This window comes from Trachurus trachurus (assembly GCF_905171665.1).
Source record: "Trachurus trachurus genome assembly, chromosome: 23".
Classification (NCBI taxonomy): Eukaryota; Metazoa; Chordata; class Actinopteri; order Carangiformes; family Carangidae; genus Trachurus; species Trachurus trachurus.
The window spans coordinates 5251779-5261935 of record NC_139912.1 but is presented as its reverse complement, the minus strand read 5'-3'; the positions used below and the strand labels follow the sequence as shown (position 1 = coordinate 5261935).

Below are 10157 nucleotides of genomic sequence, written 5' to 3'. Positions count from 1 at the left end.
TGGACTGAGCTGAAATGTCACCGAGGTCTCAGATCTCAGTAAATTACCAGGGGCAGCACACACACACACACACACACACACACACACATACACACACACACACACACACACACACACACACTTCACAGCTGCAGCTTTTTACTGTCACTCAGGGATCAGAAGTGAAATTAGAAAAGTGACTGATAATGAAGAAAACCAGCTGCAAAGTGTAGAAAGTAAATAGTTATTATGCAACATCAGGACGGTGTCTTCACAACTGATAGTGGAAAATATTCCAAAAAAAAAAACAAGATGGAAAACAACTGATAGCCTATGTTCTTGAAGTAAAGAATGAAACCTCCAGATGTTTCAGTTCCCACATCAACATCTGGAGTTACACAGGTCATGCAGGAGCCAGTAAAATATAAACAAACCAGGCATCGGGTTTCTTTAGATGATTATTATAATTCATAATGTCGATATTATCTGTGTTTTGTTTCTTCTTTTTATCAAATCAAATTCAAGTGGAAGGAGATGAAGAGAGGGAGAGAGTGGTCGACCACAGCTGTAGAAGAATAAGTAGAGTCGAGACTTAGTTAACAGTGCAGAGGCAATATAACATAATATCAATATTTTATTTTTGTAAAAATAAAGACATTTTAGTTTCCTTTTTTTTTTGTTTAAATAATATTTTGGAGTAAATCACCGCACTCACGACCAGCATATGCCAAGGTGCTAGAAAACCACAACAAATTGTAACCCTGATGAAGGTCTTTTGACTGAAACTTGCATCTGATCAGAGTGATGCAGAGTTTGTCTCCTTTTTAGAAATAATATTTGGAAATCCCTGCACATCCTTATTCATTAAATCAACAGCGTTAAAAAGACGTGGTGTCAGATTATCAACAAATGACCTGAACACAGTTGCATGTAAATCAAAGTTATTATTAATAATGAACATATTATTATATTAATGAATTATATATTTACTTGGATTTTGTATTCGTCAAGATCCAGATTAAAGTCTCTTCAAGTCCAGATATTAACACAGTGTTTAACAGGAGACACTCTTTCAAACACTGTACAAAACACTAGTGGTGCCGGTGTTAGCCTACTATATGGATGCAAAACATGGAAAATTAATAAAGGAGACAACACAACGAAGCAATCGATGTGTTTCACAACAAGTGTCTAAGAAGAATCCTCAAAATCCAATGGCAAGATCCACATTAGTACAGAAGAACATTAGAAAGAGCCGACATGAGGCCACTGAGCGAGGAAGAGGAAGTGAAGAGGAGAAGATGGAAGATGATTGGTCATATACTAGGGAAAAGAAGAAGAGGAAGACCAAAGACCACCTGGTGCATTGCTGCACCCCCATTTCATCTACCCATCCCTGACAGTTTTTTTTTTTTTGCGCACTGTAGCACTTTATCACACTATATTATATTTGGTTTCGTTGTGTTCTCAACCCATCCTAACACAACTCCATCAAGAAACCCTGTTAGGTCTTTGCATTGTTGCATCTCCATCCATTTTATCCATCATAAACAGCCCATCTCACCTAAATGTACTAAATTGCACTATACTTCCTGTTTTTTGTTTCTTTGTTTTTTATAGTAGTGTCATGTTAACTGTCTCTCTTTGTAGTTTTATTATCTGTTTAGATATGTTCCAATTTGGGTACCGACTTTCTGTGTTTCTTGTGTGTCTATATGAATTATGTTGTTATGTCCTTGTTGTTCATTTTAATGGCTTTTAACACCTTGCCAGGAGGACTGCAGTCTGAAACTAGCCGTTGGCTAACACTGGCACTTTTACATTTTATTATGTTCATTAATGCGCACTGTCCTCCTTAAATAAAAAAAAAATAATAATAACATAAAATAAAAATGGAGACGTACAGTGGAGAAAGAAAGAGAAGAGGCGCGGTGGAGAAGATCATGGGCCGAAGCAAGAACAACTGCTGTCGACCGGGAGAAGTGGAAACGCTCTGTGGAAACGCTCTGTGGTACGAAGCGGATAGACAGAGAGAGAATCTTTCAAACAAAAGAGAAACAGTCAGTCTGCTCCCAAACCTCCACAATCTACTACCCATCAATCAAAGTCCCAAATTTTCCAACCTCCCTCCTCCTCCTCCTCCTTCACCCTCATGCATGGGATGTTGCGTCGCCGGGGCCTCGTCGTAGTCGAGGAGGAGGGGTGATGATGATGATGAGAAGGCTGCTGCTCCCTGACTGCGTTTATCAGAGTCTGGCATCGCTGTAATTTCAGTGTTCAGATGCAATCGCTCCCCCACTCCCCTCAGGAGTAAACAATAACAAGCACAAATACAATAGACAAACAAGGCCTGCAGGACATGTATGCACACACACACACACACACACACACACACACACACACACAGATGCATGCATGCACAAACAGGAAGGACAACGTTTCAGGCTCAGAAATTATATTAAATAATTAAAAAAATCACACAAACAAACAGCCTGTGTCTCATTTTCTGTGTGTGTGTGTTTCCATTACAGTAAATGTTTCTACTTTATAGAGGAAACAGCTGAACTCAGATCAGATATCGAATCTGGATGTTGAGGATCAATTGACCAGAAATAAATCGTGAGATAAACCGAGCATGAAAATGTCTCACTCCGTTTCTACAAACTCTTCATTCATTCATTCTCTCTCTCTCTCACCTGCAGGTTGTTGCTTCAAGAGGCTTCATTTGTTGTCAGACAGCGGCGCCTGGTGGACACTTCAGGGACTGCAGCAGCAGCAGCAGGAGGAGGAGGGGAGGGAAAAAGAAAAGGGCACATGCAACAGAAAATCTGCTTTGGTGTGAAATTCAGAAATATACAATATGGATTTATGTTGGAGTTAAGTAAATAAATGTCATTAGAGGAGATCTTGGTGAATATTTTGTTTTTAAGTTTAACTTTGGCTACGTAAAACAACATTAAAAAGATAAGAGTGATATAATAAAGTTCTTTTTATTGTTTTGCACCTGTTTACACTCAGAGTAAAACCTTCTTTCAGGACATGTTTTTAGTTATATTTGTTAGTTTTTCATCTTTATTTTAATATTTGTATGTATTCAAGTTTGGTTTGTGTGTTTGTCATTTCATCGTCTCTTGTGTATGTGTCTGTTTCAGTTGTAGCATTTAGTACAGTGACAATAAAGCATTCATTCATTCATTCATAACCTGCCTGGGTTGTACTGTCCTGCATGTGTATCTATTGTATTAAATCTGAATAGCACACTGGGATTTGATTGTTATAACATGAACTATTATAGATGTATTGACACCAACATATTCTCTCTTTCAAATGTGAAATCTGTGGATCACATCATGTCACTGCAGTGAAAAGTAAACATGATGCTGGTCTGTTGAGTATTCAATTGCTCACTTCTATAAAAGTGTATCATACAAAATACAATTTTTTTTGTATGATACACTTTCAGTATAGCCTCCATACCTTATGTACTGTTTAAATATTGATGTATTTACACTCTGGCATAATTCGATCTTGTTCATTTTATTCATCATCTTTTTTTGTTGGTGTTGTAGGCTAGATGTTGTTTTATTTAAAATCTACTTTTTATTTTATACTTTATAAAACTTTTTTAACACTATGTAGGATTGGCGGTGCAGGTACAGTAGTCTGGTTGAGAAGAGCAACTGTCATATACTGTAAGTTATATGCAGGCTTCAGCAGCTGCACCGTTCATCCTATTAACCATTTTTCTACCACTTTTTTTGTTTAGAAACATTATTATAAGGTCAGAAAACTACATAGTGGGGCTTTAATGTTTATAAGTGGTTCATATTTTACAGGTTAATTTCTAATAACTGAGTTTCAGCTTAGAAACACATCGTATTTAATGCGACTTGGTTGCATCTTGGTTCACACTGTGTCCATGATAATCAGTTTAAAATCATGCAATCCAATGTAAAAACCAATGCAGAGCCGTGATTGTTTTGATTATAATTTAATATGTTTCTGCTGTTTCTTCCATCATCTGTATACTTTTACACACCTGATGACTCAGTTCAAAGTTATAAAACTACCTCAATCAAACATCTAAAGAGACTTTAAACACAAACCGTTGTTTCTCAGTCGTCAGGTTTTATTGTGAGGAGGAATGAGATACAGGGACTGAGCGGAAAAGGATGAAGTTTCTGTGTAAGAGGTTTATTTTCTCCATAGTATATTTTACAAATAGAAGCACAAATGTTCATTTAAACTCTCAACGACGACGACGACACTTGTCTGTCCGAAGTACTTTATTTTGAAGAGCTATAGGTGATGGAAACGACGAGGTCACCCATTTATCTGCAGAGAAAAGAGGAAAAAAAAAGAGAGAAGAGGTGAGAACAGTTTCAGACCTGATGAATAACAAGCTGCAGCTTAAAGGGCGACTAGTCTATTGTATCAAAACACACGTCGCACTTCTACACAGGGATCCTGACACTACAGTCTGCTCTACTGTGTTACCTCCTCTGTTAAGACAAGCCTCAGTTCCTGAGTTCAGCCGAGGAGGAGGAGAAGATTAGGTCAGAGAGGAAGAATTAGACATGAGAAAATGTGGAAAATATAAAAGAAAAAAAAAAAGAAAAAAAAGACATGCATGGTTGAGAGAGGAAAGAGGAAAAAGAGAGGTCTCCGAGGTCAGAGACTACTAAGAGTGACGGACGAACGTAATGAAAAGTCGAGTCAGAGGAAAATCTGCAAGTGAATAGAAGGAGATAGAAAAGTGGTGGAGTAGAAAGAGAAGAAAGAGATGAAGAAGGAAAAGAGAAAATACTGTAAAGGTGGTAAAAAAGGTAAAAAAAAAAAAAAAAAGAAGAAAGACTTACAGAGCAGCAGCTCCGGAGATGATCTCAATGAGCTCCTTGGTGATGACGGCCTGTCTGGTACGGTTGAAGGTGAGGGTCAGCTTGTCAATCATCTCAGCTGAAAAGAGGAAGTGAAGAGACGACCTGTCAATCACTGTCACACACAACTTTACAGCAGAGGTTGGAGGAAGGAGCGATGTCGGAGCAACGAGCGCACAAACGAGATGAAAACGAGCGTCAAAAGATGTTAAAGTCAAATGAAAGTACGTCCAACTCTTCTGTTTCCACCAGACAAACTTAGTTACGTGATTAAAATTATTTAATCAGGGAGATTAGTTGTCGTTATTTCGTCAAATCTGTGGTGTATTTGATTTATATCTTTGTAAATTGATAATATTTTGGTTTTTGATTGAGTCTGTAAAAATAATCTTGCACTTTTATAAGCATTTTACTAGAGAAGAATAACAGCAAACAACTAAAATGGCTCTAAATCACCACAAAGATTATCCTCATTATTGCTTTATTGATTGATCGTTATTGTAAAATGTTCGTCTGAACTCAAAGATCTTAACGTGACATCTCCATCCAGCTCCAATTATTTTAAAAAACACAAGAGAGAGTAAATAAATAATTCATTTCCAGTGTTTTTGGCAGCTGAATTATTGTTTTATCTTAAAGGGATAGTTCAACATTTTGGCAAATTGGCCCATTGCCATAATCACCACTGAGTTGTTTTAGAGGTAAATTCATGCAAAACCGCTGATGTGCGTTGCCTTCAGGGACAGTTTTTCATCAAGCAGTCTCTGTATTTCCCTCTAAAACAACTCTGTCTGGTAACGTTGTGTTATTATCTCATAGCGTGGTGAATGTGCAGGTCACAACTTGTCCACCAGAGCGTTGTGGAGTTGTTGGATTGTGTATTTGATGAGCTTGATGAGGGAAACCAAGAAATCCCCATGAGCCTCCGTAGCGTAGCTCTGAGCAGCTCACGGCTCTGCTTCACCGTTCTAAAAATACCTTGCACCGACAATGGGCTCTTTGCACAACTCCAATACTTCCTGAACTTAGTGCTGCTCCTTCATTTCCTGTCTTACATTATTGGACAACCTGATTAATCCAGGTGTGTCTGAGTAGTCACAATGGTCAGACACACCTGGATTAATCAGTTTGTCCAATAATGTAAGACAGGAAACAAAGGAGCAGCATTAAGTCCAGGAAGTAGTGGAGCTGTGCAAAGAGCAAGGTAATGAACCTACTGCTAAGACTATAAGGATTATGGCAATGGGCCAATTTGCCAAAATGTTGAACTATCCCTTTAAGAGAATTGAATAAAACTTGTCAGAGTCTGGAGTTGTGACATGCAGGAAACTAAATACAGTTTCATAGATGCTCCGACTGTACTGTAATATCACTAAAGCTGCCATATAAAGCTCCTCCTCTCCGGATGCATCATCATATACAGTAGATGTGTGTTTCCTAGTGAAGTCTTACAGGCGTTCTTGCTGGCGCTGTCCATGGCCGTCATCCTGGCGCTCTGCTCGCTGGTGGTCCCCTCCCTCAGGGCCAAGTAGATGGTGCTGACCAGAGAGAACTCCTGGTAGTTCCTCAGCACATCAGCGTCGATGTCATCATAGACGCCCATAGACTCTGTGGAGGAGGAGGAGGAGGAGGAACAACACACACACACACAGATGTTCAGTGTCTCTTTCACTGGGACAAACGAGGCCGTTGAGTCGTCACAAAGCAACGCGTCCTACCTGCGTTAGCAACAACTTCTGTGGAGAACACAGGCTTACGGTCCGTCTTGTAGGAGATAACAGACCTGCATCGGAGAGAGAGAACGGCGAGTCAATACAGTGTTTTAAAGGGATAGTTCAACATTTTGGCAAATTGGCCCATTGCCATAATCCCTATAGTCATAGCAGTAGGTTCGTTAACTTTAATCGTCGGTGCAAGCTATTTTTAGAACGGCGGAGCAGAGCCGCGAGCTGCTCAGAGCTACACTACGGAGGCTCATGGGATTTCTTGGTTTCCCTCATCAAATACACAATCCAACAACTCCAAAACGCTGTCGTGGACAAGTTGTGACCTGCATATTCACCACGCTATGAGATAATAACACAACGTTACCACACAGAGTTGTTTTAGAGGTAAATTCATGCAAAACCGCTGATGCACGTTGCATTCAGGGACAGTTTTTCAGCAAGCAGTCTCTGTATTTCCCTCTGAAACAACTCTGTGTGGTAACGTTCTGTTATTATCTCATAGCGTGGTGAATGTGCAGGTCACAACTTGTCCACCAGAGCGTTTTGGAGTTGTTGGGTTGTGTGTTTGATGAGTTTGATGAGGGAAACCAAGAAATCCCATGAGCCTCCGTAGCGTAGCTCTGAGCAGCTCACGGCTTCTAAAAATAGCTTAGACCGACAATCAAAGGTAACAACCCTATTGCTATGACTACATGGATTATGGCAATGGGCCAATTTGCCCAAAATGTTGAACTATCCCTTTAACATTTAAAAAAAAAGACAAGTGGGTCTCTGAGTGTGAGGCGGGACCAGGACCGGGTGTCGCACCTGAATCTGTTGTAGATGATGGAGCCCTGGTCGAACTCGTATCCACAGTTGAGCACCTCGGTGGCGATGATGGAGGCGTCGCCGAAGCTGGGGGGCTTACGGCCGATCTCCTTACAGTTGATCAGGATGTGCTTTCCATGGGTCCTGATGGATGGAGGAAAGTGGACATCGTCAGTCTGTGCACTTTCACTTTTTGACCCATATAAATCGGATTATAAGTCATAACAAACGTGGACTAAAACTGAAAACTGAACACTGATCCCTCCTCCTGCAGGGAATAAAGTTTAAAACCTTTAATATCAAGCAAAGTTTTGGCAATAAACTGATCTCACTGCTGTGCATTATCCATTAGCATCACAGACACAGCCTTCCTGTCGCCAGGCTTCATGCTACCAGAGCCAACAAAGCAATTACAGTAATCAAATCACCACAGAGACACAAACTTTAACTGCAAAATAAAATAAAATAAATCTAAATCGTACTGCAGCATTTAAAAAAACTGAAAGCAATTATTTTTCTAAAAAGAAAAAAGAAAAAAGTAAACATCACAAACGTCTGCCCCTGGTGGACAACAGTGTTATGTCAGAAGGGATTAGCACCTGTGCAGAATGCCTCTCAGCTTGTCTCCCACATTGATCACCATCACCTCCTTGCCAGCGCCGGTCAGGTTGGCGATCTCGCTCTTAATGGCCTTAGCCACGCCGGAGTGGATGGCGCCACAGAGACCACGGTCAGAGGTCACACCGACCAGCAGGTGCTTGGAGGCCTTGTCCTCGGGAGCTTTGATCTCGGCCTTCTCGTACAGAGCTGCAGGGGCAGAGAGGGAAACAGCTCAATAAATTATCTTATTAAGAAGTAAAAAAAATCTGATTTAGTGGAAGTGAGAGGTGACACGGCGGTGGAGAGGCGTTTTACGTACCCACGGCGCCGGAGCCGTAGACACGGGCCGGCTTCAGCTGCCTCTCAGCACGAGCGTACTTGGCAGCGGCCACCATCTTCATGGACTTTGTGATTTTCTGGATGTTCTTGATGGACTTCAACCGAATGGTGACTAAAAGGAAAAAATAGAAGATGTCATTTACAATATTAGATATGACAAATAACAGTGTCTGCTACCAGAGTCTCTAATATTTGTACTAATAAATATCATACAATGCTGCAAATCAATAAAAGGGACTGCTATGTCACAGAACTCCATTCATATATGTGTTAAGTTTGATTTTGTTTTTATTATTAGAAATAATGCAAACAGTTTTATATAAATCTCTAAGGTGTGCTCAATAATTCTGCATCACTTTTGATAATATATTTCTTTTTTAACTTATTGTTTCCCAGGTGCATGTTAATATATTCACACTGCCTCTATGCAGACAGGTGGCACCACAATGCAGACATTTGTACTTATTGAAATACTCAGTTGCCTTCAGGTCGTGTTATACATTGACACTCTGGCTGTTTAAAGTTTGCATCAGTGCAAAGTGTGCAATATGTTGTTATGCTGTTGTGTTTAATCGCATAATACAGTATGCACTGTACAAAAGTACTTACTGTCCTTCAGGGTAGCCATGTTCCTGACCTGCCCACTGTGAACAGAAAACAGTATGTGTGAACTTCAGCTGCAAAAGCATTAATAACACACAACAGTATTATTAACACGTTATTAGCCCAATGTTAAACAGCATCTTGTGATTAATGCCATGTTTTCATTTGCTAATCTAATCTGTCATACGCTATATAGCATGAGGGATACAGATTAGCGCTGCAAGTGAGTTAGCATCCCGTTAGCATGACAGTTTGCACTAGCTGAGGACAGTGCAATGACTTGTAGACGTGTTAAGGTGTTTTTTATTACAATAACTTATTGATTAAATGTTAACTGTCCTCTGTTAGACACCGGCACAATGTCAGCTTGGTTAGCATTAGCTTCTAGTGAGTTGAACTTGTCCATTCATTAGCTGCGGCCTCCACGCTAGCACGTCCTTGCTGTCAATAACTTGCGTGCACTACAGAAGAGAGGTTACGCATTCATTCAGACCACATATGTTCAGGAACAGAAAAACAAAGACGATAAAGTTAAAGACTGTTGAGGAATATTTGGATATTTATGAGTTTACCATTGTGGGGAGAAGACCAACGCGCTGCTCCTGGCGAACATGGTTACTCCTATGAAGGTCAGACACGCAGGACTGCGCAGGCGCAGGTTAAGGGCAAAATGGACGAATGGTGCCTTCACTTACCAACAGAAATGTCGTTAAATCTAATGCCGATATTCACTTGCGCGTAATAGGCTTTTTGACCTACGCTGTTCATCAGATCTGCCAAATAATAAATAATAATAAATAAAATAATAAAAATAATAAAGGCAAATTTTTTGCATTGGTCTTTCTTCTATAGATCATTTTTGTTTTACTCAAAATGTTTAATTCATTTTGAGCATGGGTAGCTACTCCTAACTACTTCACCAATTTATGTTTTTTTTTTTTTTTTTACCTTTAAATTGTCTCAGTTTTTTTTTTTAATAATCAGTTACGTAATGTTAATGTTAAATCAACAGTAAAAACAAAAAAACAAACAAACAAAATAATGATATTTTCAATCCAGTTTTCTTTTTCCAGTGTGAAAACGGTTTGTGACTTCAGTACAAATGTCTCAAGAATAGTTCTAGTTTGATAAAATATATTTTTTCTTTTTTTTAATATTATACACACACCCAAAGAAACCAAAAAACAAACAAAATATACATTTATGCATAGATCCATGTTAGAAA

At 39.5% G+C, this 10157-nt stretch overlaps 1 protein-coding gene across 2 annotated transcripts; it reads right to left on the bottom strand.

Annotated features, from left to right (window-relative positions):
- Window positions 1-4152: 4152 nt before the first annotated feature.
- On the bottom strand, window positions 4153-9591 carry atp5f1c (ATP synthase F1 subunit gamma; the record flags this gene model as incomplete). Of its 2 annotated transcripts, XM_083999287.1 has the most annotated exons (9): window positions 9505-9591; window positions 8939-8973; window positions 8310-8441; window positions 7990-8197; window positions 7391-7534; window positions 6575-6639; window positions 6309-6464; window positions 4839-4935; window positions 4153-4314 (listed from the first exon to the last, which is right to left on the bottom strand). In XM_083999287.1, the coding sequence occupies exons 1-9, from the start codon at window positions 9543-9545 to the stop codon at window positions 4311-4313; spliced, it is 882 nt and encodes a 293-aa protein (XP_083855413.1). In that variant the 5' UTR covers window positions 9546-9591. The 2 variants fall into 2 exon arrangements, with proteins under 2 accessions (XP_083855413.1, XP_083855414.1); XM_083999288.1 differs by lacking the exon at window positions 4153-4314 and having other exon boundaries at window positions 4835-4935.
- Between the last annotated feature and the right edge of the window lie 566 nt (window positions 9592-10157).